Here is a 16,505-nt window from a genome sequence, read left to right as displayed (position 1 = left end):
ATGTCTGACAGTAGAAGACAACAGGGTTCTCAAATCTCCTTCTGCATTTGTTGTGATGTGTTCTTTTAAGGGAACTATATGAAGGAAATCTTGTCTTAAATATACATTTAGGTGGAAAAGGGAGTAAAATTTTAATATCCTTTTTAGATAACAACCAATAGCCTTCTTTGATTCTATACCAAAACTCAGCAAGTAGTTATCTCTTAAAAGACTGATTAGTTGCCATATGGAATCTGAAATGGATTTTTTGCACTATGTTACATTCAAGTGATTTAGCTTGTCCTTTGAATGGCATGATTTCCTATATCAAACATTGGTCGTTTAGAAAATATTGGTTCACTGAGTTATGCAGGTATTCCAAATGTTGATACAACTTATGACTTTATTGTTCTTGTTCAGTCACTAAGTTATGTCTGATTCTTTGTGACCCTGTGGACTGCAGCATGCCAGGCTTCCCTGTCCTTCACTATCTCCAGAGTTTGCTCAAGTTCATGTCCATTGAGTCAGTGATGCCATCCAACTATTTCATCTTCTGTCTCCCCCTTCTCTTCCTGCCCTCAATCTTTTCCAACATCAGGGTCTTTTCCAAACAGTCAGCTCTTTCCATCAGGCGGCCAAAGTATTGAGCCTCAGCTTCAGCATCAGTCCTTCCAATGAATATTCAGGGTTGATTTCCTTTAGGACTGACTGGTTTGCTATCCTTGCTGTCCAAGGGACACTCAAGAGTCATCTCTAGCACCACAATTCGAAAGCATCAATTCTTCAGCACTCAGCCTTCTTTATGGTCCAACTCTCACATCCATACATGACATGTTATGACACAATATTGAAAAATCATACCTGTTGCTAGCACCATGTATCTCATTAGAAAGGACTTGGAGTAATAGAAAGTTGTCAAGTTCATAGCAGAAGATAGAATTTTTCAAAAATTCTAAATTTTCTCTGAAAGCTCAAACTTTATGATTGGCAACCAATACTGTCAGTTGTTTTCCTTGAAGTGACAAGCTCATTTCATTCATTGTAGATATAATACCTGCCATATACACAAGTCTAAATAACTATAATTTGTTTTCCAGTCTTTTTCAATAAAAGGTGTTCCATGAAAAACTGACTAATTCAGTTTTCAACTCCCTCACACAAGTGCCTTTCTTTAGGCCAAACATCATGTTTTGTTTTGCAGCAGAAGTGCTCTATGCATATTTCTGTTTCATCAGATGACATTCTTAAAAATCATGTACTTACTTTAATAAAATTAATATTTTTTTTCCTATTTTATAGGTGGCATTTTCAAGGGCAGATGTCCCCTCTTTTTTAATCTAGGAGGTGTGGAGGTGAAGACCACTGTGATTATTATTATGACTTAGTGCAACTTTGATTCATGCTCATATGTCAGCAGTTTTACTCACCATTGCTTTTTTACCTCATTTAAATGGCTACACAGTGCAAAAGACAACTATTGTCTTAGCATTGCTGTGAGGATACTGTTCTTACCCTGAAAGGGTCTTAGAGACCCACCCTCAGAGGTCCATGGACCACACCTGGAAAATCACTGATGTAGTCTATTTCCTACTCCAGTGAGCCTCACCCAACCTCAGATTACCAACTCTCTGGCTAATTATTTGTTTTGCAAAGTATAATTATAAGGTGGCTAATCATTTGCAATTGTATCACATATAATTTTTGAATAATGGATTTAATAAGGTTATTAAGCCCATTAGTGCCTCGTATGTACATGTCTTCTTTTTTTTTTTTTTCCAAACAGGAAATTAGGTTAGCAAATCTTAGCTTCAAATCCCTTCTCTCCAATTTTATCTTTTTAATGCTCCAAGTGACTTGGTTTGGAGTTATACACTGCTTTTCAAAATTGTTCTCTCATATAATATCTATTGGGTTGGAGAGAATAGATAACCTTTAACACTCAGATTCTAGGACACTTCTCATCAAAGACTTGTGTTTAAATGTCCTTGAATAGCATTACTGTGCCACTTATAACAATGGCTTTGTCTATTTCTTTCTAAGTGTTTGCTTTGTTTCTGGCCCAAATAGCAAATTTAAGTCAGAAGCAGAGGGAGCAAAAGCTACTCTAGAAAATTCCATCTACTTTGCACCAATTTATGTTGGCCCACTGGTCTCACTCTTATTTCTCTAGCTTGATATGGTAACTTTGGTCATTGCTTTTGGTTCTTTTGGCTTTTGTGACTTTTTAAAAATTATCTATTTATTTATTTATTTTTGGCTGTACTGGGTCTTCATTGCTGAGCACGGGCTTTCTCTAGTTTCGGCAGGCGGGAGTTACTCTCTAGCTGCTGTGTGGGGACTTCTCATTGTGGTGGTTTCTCTTGTTGCAGAGCACAGGCTCCAGGGCATGCAGGCTTCAGTAGTTGTGGCTCATGGGCTTAGTCGCTCTGTGGCATGTGGGATCTTCCTGGCTCAGGGATTGAACCCGTGTCTTCTGCATTGACAGATTCTTGTCCATTGAGCCCCTAGGGAGGTCCTGGCTTTCATGACTTTTTAAGGCTAACGGCAGTTTCTTACTTTTTTTTTTTTTAAAGTTGTGATTGTTGCCTTGCTCTTCCCTCCAGCTGGTTCTGCCTCCCAGCTTTGAAGAACTTCTTTATCATTTAGCCCTGGCAGGCAGAACTTCTCTGAAGTTCTTCTCTGAAGGCCTAACTTTCAGAAGGGGAGTTGGATAACCATAAATGCTCAGGTTAGATGTGTTGGGTTCAGGTGGTTATTTCTGTTAAGGATTTGGAGTCACCCATTCCCCTCTCTGGCAGTTGTTTGGAGAAAATAGTATGCACAAAAGATAATAATGGAGAACCACTTTAATTAATATCTGGTCAAACACCTAATGCAGGGCTTACTATGCATGAGCTCAACTTCTGTTGCAGAGTAACCCTGGCCCTGCAGAAATTTGGTTCCTAGAATGTTTCAGACTCTGACCCACAAAATTAGTTACAAGCCCCAGTGAGCTAAGGGTTGGAAAAAAGCATAGAAGGTGGCAAGAAGGAGGAGCATCTCTCCCCAGCAGTTTTCCTAATGGTTCTAATTCAAGCAGCAGCTAAAGAAGGACATTGACTCGAACGTCATGTTGCCCTAACAGCAACCAAACCTGAATAACAGAGAGAACTTCAGAGATCAGCAGGTGCAACTCCCCTTCATCACAAAAATGAAGTCCAGGAATGGTAAATGTTCCACCTGCAGCCGTACAGAACCAGCACCCTTTCATCTGTAAACACAGACTTCCTTCTACGCTACCATACAGACTCACAGTGCTCTGGAATTTTAGATGTTGCTTTTTCTGTTGACACACATTACCATTAAAGTTAAAGATGTACAACAGAATGATCTGACTTACACCTATCATGAAACGATTATCACAATAACTTTGGTGAACATCTATCATCTCGTGTGTGCTCAGTCGCTTAGTCATGTTTGCCCATGGACTGTAGCCCACCAGGCTCTCTGTCCATGGGGTTTTCCAGGCAAGAATACTGGAGTGGGTTTCTATTTCCTCCTCCAGGGGATCTTCCTAGCCCATGGATCAAACCCATGTCTCCTGCGTCTCCTGCATTGGCAGGCAGATTCTTTACCACTGCACCAACTGGGAAGCCCCATCATCTCTTATAGATACAACATAAAATATTACTTTCCTTGTGATGAGAACTCTTAGGGTTTACTCTCCTAACAACTGTCATATATAATGTATGGTAGTGCTAATTATATTTATGATTTTGTATATTATATCCCCAGCAAATATTTATCTTATAACAGTAAGTTTGTACCTTTGTACCTTTTGACTGTCTTCATCCAATTCCTCCTCCTCCTATCCTCTGGTAACCACAAATATGATCTTTTTCTATGAGTTTGTTTTTGAAATACAATTGAACTATAACACTGTGTTAATTTCTGATACACAACACAGTGGTTCAATAGTTTTATGCATTTCTAAATGATCACCATGATAAGTCTAGTTACCATCTATCTTCGTACAAAGATATTAGATAATTATTGACCATATTTCCCTCACTGTACACTTCACTCCTGAGACTCACTTAGTTTGTACCTGGAAGTTTGTATCTCGTAATATCCCTCATCTATTAATATATTGCTTTTAAACAAGAAGTTCTTCCTTCCTGAAGTTTTGGTATTGTTTTATATCCTTCTATATAGGTTACTGGGCCTTGACTTCTTTAACTGAAATAGGATTTTCCTATTACATTAGCTGTGTTTGAAAGTGTTCTGAACACAAATAACTATTTTTAATCTTTAAAAAATAGATTTTTCTTCTTGCTTATAGAGTTCTCCCTATTGTCAGGCTCCCAGACCCTAAGCTGCCAGCCTCATTTTTTGTTTTTGCCTTCAACCTACTCAACTTCTTTCGGAAAGCACATAGTTTTAAGGGATATTACTTTTTGAATTTTCTGAAGCCTGAGAGTCAAGAGAACGGATTTTATTAATGTTGACTCAACTGAGTGATGTAAAGATTTGTAAAACTAAGTGGTTATGTTGTCTCTTAATGCATGCATGTAATTTCAATTAGAGTTACTTTCATCTCATAAAGGAGATATTAAATTTTGAGTGGGTGGAGGGTTTGACAGAAGAAAGAAAGGAAAACAACCATCTTCTCTTCCAAATGACATTTTTTTGCTTTCAAAGGTACATTTTTTTTTTGCTTTCAAAGGTACATTTTCCAAATAACACTGTGAACATCCAAAGGGTGAGGCAGGAGGCACTTTTCAGAGATCCAGTTGAATAGAGAAATCCATAAATTTCATCCCATGTTGATAAGCATTTGGACCCAAAGGAACATTTGCTCAAAATGCCTGAGGCAGCTGCCACATCTCTCACAAACACTGCTTCTAAGTCAATGTTCTACTTATTCTTCGGGTTCTGCCAGAAGAGGATCCTCATTCTAACACCAATCTCTCTTTAGTGATTTAGTAACTCTTTGTTCTTTAAAGGAGATTGGCCTAGCACAGGTTATCTGAAGGGATAATTTGCATTCCCTTAATGGATCAACAGCCTTGTTGTCATGGTGAAGGGGCTTGCATAACTCAAAGAAGCTATGAGCCATGATGTGCAGGGCCACCTAAGGCTAAAGGTTCATAGTGAAGAGTTCTGACAAAACGAGTCCACCAGAGGAGGAAATGCCAACCCACTCCACTATGTTTTTGCCACAAGAACCCCATGAACAGTATGATTCTCAAAATCCTTCAAGCTGGGTTTTAGCAATACATGAACTGAAAACTTCCAGATGTACAAGCTATGTTTAGAAAAGGCAGAGGAGCTAGGTATCAAATTGCCTACATTTGTTGGATTATGGAGAAAGCAAGGGAATTCCAGAAAAACATCTACTTCTGCTGCATTGACTACACTAAAGCCTTTGACTGTGTGTGTGAATCACAACAAACTGTGGAAAATTCTTAAAGAAATGGCAATACCAGACCAGCTTCCCTGTCTCCTGAGAAACTGGTATGCAGGTCAAGAAGCAACAGTTAGAACCAGCTATGGAACAACTGATTGGTTCCAAATTGGGAAAGGAAGACATCAAGGCTGTATATTGTAACCTTGCTTATTTTTAACTTAGATGCATTTTACATCATGTAAAATGCTAGACTGGATGAATCACAGCTGGAATCAAGATTGCCAAGAGAAATATCAACAACCTTAGATATACAGATGATACCAACCTAATGGGAGAAAGTAAAGAAGGACTAAAGAGTCTCTTGATGAGAGTGAAAGGGGAGAGTGAAAAACCTGGCTTAAAACACAACAATAAAAAGACTAATGAAAGGTTGTTGCTGAATCACAAAAGATACTGGGATTCTTGGCCTCCAGAGGAGAAGAATTCAATCTGGGGCCAGAGGTGAGGCTTGATTACTCAGAGCTTTTGTGTAATAAAGTTTTATTAAAGTATAAAAGAGATAGAGAAAGCTTCTGACATAGACATCAGAGGGAGGCAGAAAGAGTGCCCCCTCGCTAGTGTTAGCAATGGAGTTATATACATTTTAATTAGTTATTACAGTGAATCAAAAGAATGTCTGGAGGTTATAAAGACCTTACTAGGCTCACTCCCATAATTTACATTTTAAGATAGCAGGATTAACCAGAAGGTTTTTTCCAGAAATTGTCCTCAAGCAGGATACATTATTGTTACATAATCGTAAGGAATGTAGAGGGAAAAAAAAATTTGTCCTTTCCTCCACCTTGAGAATTCCAGACCCCTCTCTCCTTGGGGACCCCTGGAGTTCTTATCAACCTGCCTAGGAATTGACTCTCTCACTAAGATGATGGCATCTGGTCCCGTCATTTCATGGCAAATAGTGGAAACAGTGACAGATTTTATTTTCTTGGGCACCAAAATCACCATGGATGGTGATTGCAACCATGAAATTAAAAGACGTTTGCTCCTTGGAAGGAAAGCTATGACAGACTTAGGTAGTGTATTAAAAAGCAGAGATATCACTTTACCAACGAAAGTACATACAGTCAAAGTGATGGTTTTTCTATTAGTCATGTACTCCAGTTGTAATTCATAAAGAAGACTGAGTGTCAGAGAATTGATGCTTTCAAATTGTGGTGCTGGAGAAGACTCTTGAGTATCCCTTGGACAGCAAGGATATCAAACCAGTCGATCCTAAAGGAAATCAACCCTGACTGTTCATTGGAAGGACTGATGCTGAAGCTGAAGTTCTAATATTTTGGCCACCTGATGTGAGGAGCCAACTGATTGGAAAAGACCCTGATGCTGGGAAAGATTGAAGGCAAAAGGAGAAGGGGGCCGTATAGAATGGTTAGATATCATTCCTGACTCAATGGACATAAATCTGAGCAAACTTCGTTAGATAGTGGAGGACAGAAGAGCCTATCCTGCTGCAGTCCATGGGGTCGCAAAGAGTCAGACGTGACTTAGCTATTGAACAACAACAAAAATAATTTGCATGACAGTATATGAGATGGTTTAACAGAAGCGACTGCTACAAGGGACATACTGAATGGTGACACCCTGGGACCATCATGCTGCTGTGTTTTTGCTTAATGGGGATCCACTGCAACTCTTATTCCAGACAGAGAATTTCCTGTTCTATCAAAAGGAGTTAAATATATTCTTTGTCATTGCAGCTGCATGGTAGAGAACACAGGAACAGGTGGCAAATAGACACCAAGAGAAAGACAACCAGATAGCTTGGGCCCCCACAAATGTATAGAGAAAAAACGTCACAGGGCAGGTGGCCAACCAGCCAGGGTGTGCACCTTCTTGGAAATAAAGCTGATGAGGACAGTGCTGAGAGTCAACGTGGAGCAAGTTCCATGAACAGAGTGTGTTTTGTAAATAGCAATGCAGAGCCTAATATGAGAAGGTGCTAGGTCAGCACAGATTAGCTCAGGATAGAGATGATTTTCACATAAGCCACAGCTAGATGGTTCCTTCCTTTGTGTCACGGGGTCAGAATCTCTCTGCAAAGCCCTTATAAGAATTATAAGCAAAAAAAAAAAAAAAAGAATTATAAGCCATTTGTGTCTGAAGACTCACAAGTTTTCCTCTCCCTTTTACTCCACTGACTTTCTTTCTTTTTTTTTTTTTTATAGTTAATATTTATAGGTGCATAGTTTCATGCTCACATATTTAAGTATCGTATATATTAACAAATTTCACAATACATCATTATTCTTTAGAATCATTAAAAGACACCATAAAATCTTATAATCTATGATAGTAAATCACTCACAATTTTTCAACAGCAACAAAAAAATAGTGAAGATTTAGAAATAAGTGGTAGTCACTTAGGTGTTTTTAATTTGTTTTGACATTTTATATTTGAAGCCACAATATCCACAGCACACAAAGACCCTGCTACCATTTATTCAGTGAGAGGGAAGCACCGAAATGCTGAGTTGGTGGGGCAGGTACAGATAATCCAATCACTGCTGATGGAAGACTTCAAAACACACTGTGAAAACTTGGAGAAAAATGTCATGACTGGGCATGTTGGAACTGAGCTCTTGTACAGGGCGGAACATCTGTCAGCAGGTCTCAGGAAATTGGGAGCAAAGATAGCTCTCAGGGTTCGGGTTCGTAGTCCTGATACACTTCCTCAGAAGGCATTTCATAAGCCTCATTGTCAGGATCCACAGGCATATCTTGCAGAATTCCTTCCTGGGAAGCTCCTTCTTCACCCTTGCCCAAATGATCCTTTCTGCCAAAGCCAGTGGCAGCTGCAATGCTCCCTGCTCCTTCTGCCGTCTTCTGGGCTCCTGCAGTCACCCCTGTCACCACGGCCTCTCCAACGTTCGCCACTTGCTCTTTGGTCTTTTCAGCCACTGTTGTCACACCATGAACTACCCCTTCCTTGGTTTTGGATCCTACATAGAGAACACCCTCTTTTGTCTTTCCCGCTGCTTCCGCCACACCCTGCTTGGTTTTTTCAGCAGCTGCCACGACTCCCTCCTTGGCCTTTGAAAGTCCTTTCATGAAAACATCCATGGCTAAGGAATCCCTTCACACCACACTCGGAGAGAGACTCGACTACAGCTGGTCCTCCCTGCAGCACGCCCACCGCCGCCCCCACTCCACTGACTTTCTATGGAGGGTCAGTCTGCCTGCTGGGCTCTGACAGGATGATGGGTAGAAACTCCAATAGGATTGGGAAATGAGTGGGATTTCATATTGATCAGAGAGGAACCCCCTGGTCTGAGGACAGAATAGATGCAGAAAGGAAGGGGGGCACTGGCTGTTCCCAGGCCCCGAGTCAACACCCAGGGACACAGAGCTCACTGGGTCTGTTGACACTCCAGACTTGTCATGAGTCATCTCTACTTTCAACTTCAGAGCATTAAAGCCACAATGATTCTAGGACTTTAAGACTTGCCTGTTATCTTTTAAAATGTTAATATATATATGAGTGTAAATAAGAAAGTAAACTTCTTCGTCTCTTGAGTCAGAAAAATTCAGTGGTGTGCTAGAGTACTTTTCATCAGAGGTCAACTCTAGAGCCCCAGAGCAGGAGTGCGCGTTCCTTGCCAGCACAGATAGAATTTAATTTGCATGATTAACATCACAAGATAGACTCTATGTCAGTGGTGGGTTTGTTGTGTCACTTGTGTTCCAGAAGCAGTTTCTAATGATTCTCATTTTAACATCTTGGGAACAAACCTCATCTCCTATTGTTCCTTACATAGACACATTGAAATGTTTGAGGGTGTGCAAACATACATACCTGCTGGTGGAGTGCAGAAATCCAGTAGTACCAGATAGCTGGGGCCAGTCAAGCTCATTGGTAAGAGCTATTGGTAAATTGAAGAAGGATTTCTAAAGGAAAAACAAAGTAGTAATTATCAAAATGGTCACTAGCTTTCAACAGGGAGTAAGGTTGTCTATTGCTCAGACATTGCCCTCTGCCTGTCTCTCTCTCACTTTGTTAATCTCTTTAAGGGACTTTGCATTTAAAGCACACGCCTCTTAAGGTTAACCATCACCAGAAAATTTACAGAGATCACCATCCACTCTTAAACTGGCTTCCATTCAGCTCCTGTGAAAGATGTAGAAGCATGGCATCTCATACTCATCCCTCATTTGAGAGAGATGCTTCAGGACATGGGTAAACTTTCAACTATTTCATTTCTGAGATTTTCTCCATTTTTAAGGTTGGGTAGGAGGAGGAGAAGGGGACGACAGAGGATGAGATGGCATTACCGACTTGATGGACATGAGTTTGAGTAAACTCCGGGAGTTGGTGATCGACGGGGAGGCCTGGCGTGCTGTGATTCATGGGGTCACAAAGAGTCGGACACGACTGAGGGACTGAACTGAACTGAATCAGAAAATTGATCTTCTGAAAACTAATAATACTCAAGCCTCCAGCAAAAATGCCTTCCCTGAGTTCACAGCTATGCCTTCAGTCATTAGGATGGTGTCTCCTGACATCCTTGGGTGGGTGGGGGTTCTTAGACACCTTTGCAAAATCTTATGGTTCCTTTTCTCATGAAGATGAACATATACTCAACATGGCTTGTGATCTTGAGGGGTTCACAGAACTCCTGCAAATCTTGCACAGCCTCCTGTTCAGCAACTCCTGACATGGAATTGTAATTCTAATTTAAATTAGAATTCCTTTGAACCACATTCTGTGACTTGTGCAAAATCACAAGAGAAAAATGTTGCTAGCTATGTCTCCTCATTGTTCCTTAATATAGATGATCTCTGGGATAAACCCCTCCTCTGGTCTAATTCCTAGAAAAAGCTCATCTAGAATAATGTGTTTGGAATAGGCTTACCAGATTTAGCAAATAAAAATGCAAGTGCTCAGTTAAATTTGAATTCTATAAACAAAATGTGGTATACATATTCAACAGGATACTATTCAATCTTAAAGCAAAAGTGAAAGTGTTAGTTGCTCAGTCTGACTCTTTGTGATTGCATGAACTGTAGCCTGCCAGGCTCCTCTGTCTATGAAATTCTCTAGGCAAGGATTCCAGAATGGTTAGCCATTCCCTTCACCAAGGGATCTTCCTGATCCAGAGTCCAACCTGGGTCTCTTGCATTGTAAGTAGATTCTTTACCATCTGAGCCACCAGGGAACCCCATTCAATCTTAAAAAGAAGGAAATTCTGACACATGCTACAACATGGATGAATCCTGAGGAAATTATGCTAAGTGAAAGAAGCCAGTTAAAAAACAAAACAAAACTATTGCACGATTCTATTTATATGAGGTATCGTGTGTGTGTGCACAGTTACTAACCAGGGATTGAATATGAGATATTAGGGGTAGTCAAACTCATAGAGACAGAAAGTAGAATGGTGATTGCCAGAGATTAAGGGAAGGGGAAGTAGGGATTGCTGTTTAATGAGTACAGAGTTTCAGTTTTTGCAAGATGAAAAGTTACAGAGGTTGGTTGTACAACAGTGTGAATATACTTAACACTACAAAATTGTTTGTTTAAAATGATTAAGATGATAAATTCTATGTTATGTGTATTTTACCACAATTAAAAAAATGAATATGCAAGAAATTGAATTTAAGTTAAACAGGGAATAATTTTTAGTATAATTATGTCTTGGGCAATATTTGGAACATACTTACACTTAAAAAATTATTCATTGCATATCTAAATTCAGTTTAACTGAATGTCCTGTATTTTACCTGGGAATCCCCATTTGGATAAAATCTCTAGTCCAGTATGATTAGGGATTCTTATAAGAAGCAGAAGAAGAGACATGGGTACTGGACAAAGGCCATGTGATGATGAAGGCAGAGACTGGAGTGATGCTTTCACAAGCCAAGGGACACCAAGGATTGCCAGTGGTCACCAGAAGCTAGAAAAGAGTCACAAGACAGATTCTCTCTCAGATCCCTTAGGAGGAATCCTTCTGCTAATATCCTGATCTCCAACTTCTAGCCTACAGAACCTGAGAATAAATTTCTGTGGTTTTAAGCCACCCAATTTGTGGTGCTGGGCTGTGGTAGCCCTAAGAAATGATGACATGGCCTGAACTGGACAATTTGCTTATAGTTCTCATGAGGGTCCAAGATATAGACTCTTCTCAAAATAAGTCATGCAGTAACTATATTCATATACAGTGGTTATCCCATGGTGTCCTTCACTTTTTCCCATGGTTCTGTGAACTTTCTTCACTCCCGTTTCCTCAATCATCTTCTCCTTACACATGCCAATCCCAAGGTCCCCAGCATTATTATTATTCTGAGTGCGATTTCCAGCACAAGTGGAGGCTGGAAGTGGGTGTGAGGTGGTTGGGAAGGATGGCTTCTTGGAATACAACTGTATTTGTTACGATTTAGCTGTGTCAGAAACTAACACGTGGAGGCTCCCAATAAATCTCCACAGACAATGCAATTCCAGCAACTGATACTTTGTCCCGCTTGGCAGGAATCACCCACCGATTTCTGCTCTAAACTCCACCATTAACCATGACTCAGCTACTCTCTCTTTTAGTTTCTGCTTCTCCTGACACTGAAATAAAATTCTGTCTCTGCTTTTTTCATCTTATTTTTTCCCTAGGTCTGTCTGCCTATAATATATGTTTGCTGTAGGATTTGAGAGTATTCAATTCTACTGGAAAAGACAAGAAGAACAAATAGAGTGGATGAAACTCATAAGATGTGTTAAGTCAAGATAGCGAGGAAGCAAGTGGTTTGAGAAATGCAGGCAGAATTTATGAGCTGTGCTAAGTAAGTTAGCAGCCTGTAAAAACACATTAAAACCTTAAGAATGACACAATAGACCCCCACATTACTCTATCACCATTTCTTCAGTCATCTGCACAATGAAAACCCCAGATTTTGAAAACTGAGTATGGAACTGGGCTTCTGATTCTGGGTGGGTCTGCTTTCCCTTCAGAAGAAGGTGGTGGGCAAGAACTCTTCAAACATAGGGTGCTGTGTCTGATATCCTCGGAAACCTGGAATAATAACGTCAGGGGTGGTAGTTCTGAAGTGTGCTAGCAGAGTAGGGGAGGGAGCCCGTTCTAGGAATCAGGAGATCTGATTTCTGTGTCTGACTCTACAAATTCAGCACAGTTTCATGGTTTGGATATGACATACCGGAAATGCGTTCCATACTCCATGCAGTCCCCATTCTCAATCAGAGGTGGTTAAAAAAATTTTATCTTCCTGGTCAAGGCAGAAAAGATGTTGAGAAAGGGATAGGACTGGTGAGGAAATGGCCAGCAAACCTATCCTGAGAAAGGGTTGTCTCCATTCCCCAGTATTATCCCAGTTGTTCTCTCTGGATCAACCTGAAAAAATGGTCTCAACTACCTTGGAGAATCCTGGACTCTGCTCTCCAGGAAGCCCTCCCTCCCCGGTCCTGGAATTATCCCCATCAGGAGTGGACAGCGGCTGGTGCTGAACTGCCACTGGGATCAGGGTGGGTGTGTGTGCATCCCACAGCTGAAGCCCTGAAAGGCCCAGGAAGGTCACCTGTATAGGCATATCCTTGTTACTTGATTAACCTTGAAATAATGCAAATCTGTGTTTTCCTGGTCTAATATCTCAGACTTCATTTATGGTGTTATGGCAAGGTTTTACTACTACTAGCTGTGCAAAAGTAAGGAAAATATAGCTTTACTAGTGTTCCAGTTCTGATATCGCTGACTGTTATCCTACCTACTTCAAGAAGACTGTTGGGAGGATCAAGACAGCATCATATTTAGAGGATGGAACACCTACCATCTCTCTTTCCAAGTGGGTTGTTTCTGGTTTTAAGAAGAATAAAGTTTATTGCCAGAAATAATAGAAAAGATTTGAGCAGACAAATGGAAACCTCACATATTTTTTTCTTCCTTAGTAAATTTGGTAGATAAAAATGAAAAGTAACAGCCATTAATAGCAAGGTTTTATAGACCCTAGCAGAAAGAGAATGTTTAAGTCATATCACATTAAACACTAAAAGCCTTATTCACGCAACATTATACTCAAGATATTTCAAGCATTTAAGGCAGGAAAAATGCAAATTAAGATCTCCCTCATCAACTCCTGCTTATTTCTCTGGAGCATTGTGTTCTCAGGAAACTCATCTTAAGTGTACCTTAAATGTACATATGTGGAAAGACTTAATATTTACCAAGAAAAAATTTCCAAACTTGTAAACAGCCCCAGAAACTCAGTGAGTATTAAATCAACTACTGCATTGCTTCAAATTTTCTTCTGACTTTATCAATGACATAAAAATGTTTTATATCATAACTGGCAAGTGTATAGCATTTTTGTGTAATATTTTCACTTAACATTACTTTGTATTTCCATACTTTGAGAAGCCTCACTGGTTCTCATTTTAATTAATTTTAGTATGTATAATACTTTGGGTTTGGGAATATTTTAAGCCCTAGCTTCAATAAGCAACTTATATTTTCATTTCATAAAGCCATCTTAAGTGAGAGAAAGAGAATAATGGCATCCATCACCCATATATCTGGTTCTGCCAGCCTTTCAATGACAAAGGGAATATTCTTGCCACTTTTATTTTACTGTTTACATTTGAGCCCTCCCCATCCAGCAAGGCTTTGCACAGTGTATTCTTTAAAAAAAAAAAAAACAAAAAACTCTTAACTGAGTTAGACCTAAATTGAATATTTTTGAAAAGTACAAAATCACTTGGAGAAATCTGTAGCTAACTGCTATTGGAAAAAGATACCAAAGATATCATCAACAGTTAAAAACAAGTCTTTTTAAAAATTTATTTCCCAGGAACTGAACTCTCAAAGAAAACAGGTTGTTGTTCATCTTTTGATAATGGAGTGAGAGTCTCAAGACCTGGGAATCAGAGACAATAGCTATATCTGTTTAGCATTTGAGACCATGGGGCTCCCAGTCCTGTTTGGTCTGCAGGTGGCATAGGTGAGGCTTTTCCCTTGCTTTATGCCTATCAATCCCACCATGCTACTGAACTACCTCCTGCCTTCTCAGGAAGGTCCTTCCTCACTGCCCCTCCTCTGCACCTCCCCCCCCCCCCCACAACTCTAGAGCCTTTTTCTTACAGGAATACCTAATCTATGAAACTTTAAGGGTCTTCCTTGACTCTCACACACACTTTCTTCTTCTGGTCCCATTCTTTAGGCTTTGCTTTGTGCATAAATCTGAGAAATGGAATATTTCCTGCCATATCAGTAAACAAGGATTTCACAGTCACCAGTGACTGCAGCTCTCTGATGTGAGCTGGTGAGCCCTGAGGAAACTCAGGAAGGAAAAGAATACCTGCCATCTAGCAGCCACCACACTACAGCCACTCCCTAAGGTGAGCCCTGAGGAAACTCAGGATGTGAAAACACAGGATACAAGCCCAGAGAGCTGAGGTGCATGTCAAAACAAAGATTTTAGTGAGCCCAGACCCTACATCTTCCCATACATAGAGAAGGGCTAAATTCCTTAACTTGGAATATCTGGTTTTCTTTAACTAACAATAATCTTATGATGTTCTGGCTACCTACTCTTTGCTGCAAAGCTCCTGTGTATACTAGCTCCCTCCTTTCCTCCTTGGAGCAGTTTCTCAGAGCTATCTGAAATGCTGTCTCTCATTTTGCCCCAAATAAAATTTAACTTGCAACTCTCACATTGTGCATTTTTAAGAGTCAACAAATCCTATAGACGAACGTACACCCATTTTTGGTGCTTGAATATGCTGTTTCCCAGATAACTTTTGCATTTTAGACCAGAGTGGGGAAGGGAACTAATCTCAAGTTCCCCTTATGTGCCAGGCACTGAGACAGGAAACTTATGAAAATTGTTCAACCTCATGGAACAACTCTGTGAGGCAGGGATTAGTTTTTCTCCCTCTCTTTCCCCTCTCTCTATTCCACACATAGTTTTTGAACAACTACCATTATCAGATCCTGAATATTACCTCTTAAAATGAACAAGTATGCAGGTCTCATATGAATAGAAGTGAATTAAACAACCATGCTTTCTCCCAATCAAAGATACTGGAAAAGGACCTCTTAAATGGCACCCCCCACCCCCATCACTGGTTCCAGTCTGAGGAAGATTTCTGTATTTTCTGTTAGTCGATGAATCCCTTACACTGGGCAGTGGGCCCCAGGAAAACTACTGTGAAGGGAATTTAGAGGGAGTTTGGACAACTGCCAAATCACAGAGCTGGTAAATAGTAGGGGCTGGGATTTGAACCCAGCTTCTGGTACAACATAGGCTTCCCTCATAGCTCAGTTGGTAAAAAATTTGCCTGCAGTGCAGGAGACCCCGTTTCAATTCTTGGGTTGGGAAGATCCACTGGAGAAGGGATAGGCTACCCACTCCAGTATTCTTGGGCTTCCCTTGTGGCTCAGCTGATAAAGAATCCACCTGCAATGCGGGAGACCTGGGTTTGATCCCTGGGTTGAGAAGATCCCCTAGGGGAGAGAAAGGCTACCCACTCCAGTATTGGACACATCTTTTCACAGCCTTCTTGTATCTGGTCTTTTCTTTTAAGCTGCCAGATCTCCTAGAATCACAATGTTAGCTAACTGGATTTACTAGTTGTTGAAAATGAAGCTTCCTGCTGAGGAATGGTCTTTCAGACGCTGTTTCAGATAAAAAGTTCAGAAATCTATACATAACTCTAGAGTTGCCTCCAACTTTTCCTCCTCTGTCTCTTTTATGGAAGCCATGCATAACTTATGAAGAAGGCAGAATGAGTATTTTGCAGATAAATGCTGAAATTATATGTGGGCCCAACATAGACACCTCTGTAAACACCCCATTCACATTCCCAGGGCCTGTTCTGGCCTGACACAAGCTGAGAAAAGGCAGCCACAGGGAGAGAACAGGGCACTCTGCTGCTCTGGAGGTTTATCTTGCAGAGGGACCTGGCAGATGAAGTTCTGGGAGAACAAGGAGAGGACATTTCATTGGGTTTCTGCCTCTGTAGTTGCGGGTGTAACTAGAGCAAGCAGCACTGATCGTGCAGCCAACGCTTTTATATAGATAACTTCAAGAACGCAATGTAACTTTGAGTTAGATTTGCAAACTTTAGAATTTCATGTGCAGTGGG

At 40.4% G+C, this 16,505-nt stretch overlaps 2 protein-coding genes across 4 annotated transcripts in view; both read right to left on the bottom strand.

The window, feature by feature from the left end:
- Window positions 1-16,505, bottom strand: part of AOAH (acyloxyacyl hydrolase) — a 186,333-nt gene that overhangs the window by 71,870 nt on the left and 97,958 nt on the right. For all 3 annotated transcript variants that reach the window (XM_061165364.1, XM_061165366.1, XM_061165363.1), the window contains exon 13: window positions 9,222-9,313. In XM_061165364.1, coding sequence (XP_061021347.1) covers window positions 9,222-9,313 — 92 coding nt within the window. The remainder of the gene's footprint in view (window positions 1-9,221; window positions 9,314-16,505) is intronic.
- On the bottom strand, window positions 7,648-8,539 carry LOC133072280 (alpha-synuclein-like). The gene has a single exon (XM_061165367.1). The coding sequence runs from the start codon at window positions 8,486-8,488 to the stop codon at window positions 8,066-8,068; it is 423 nt and encodes a 140-aa protein (XP_061021350.1). The 5' UTR covers window positions 8,489-8,539; the 3' UTR covers window positions 7,648-8,065.

The sequence above is a fragment of the Dama dama genome, chromosome 18 (genome assembly GCF_033118175.1).
Source record: "Dama dama isolate Ldn47 chromosome 18, ASM3311817v1, whole genome shotgun sequence".
Taxonomy (NCBI): domain Eukaryota; kingdom Metazoa; phylum Chordata; class Mammalia; order Artiodactyla; family Cervidae; genus Dama; species Dama dama.
The sequence above is the reverse complement of the archived record's forward strand: the minus strand, read 5'-3'. Positions and strand labels throughout refer to the sequence as shown.

Bases quoted from the DNA above. Each gene is read 5' to 3' on its own strand.
- LOC133072280 (XM_061165367.1), bottom strand. From the start codon at position 8,488: ATGGATGTTTTCATGAAAGGACTTTCAAAGGCCAAGGAGGGAGTCGTG.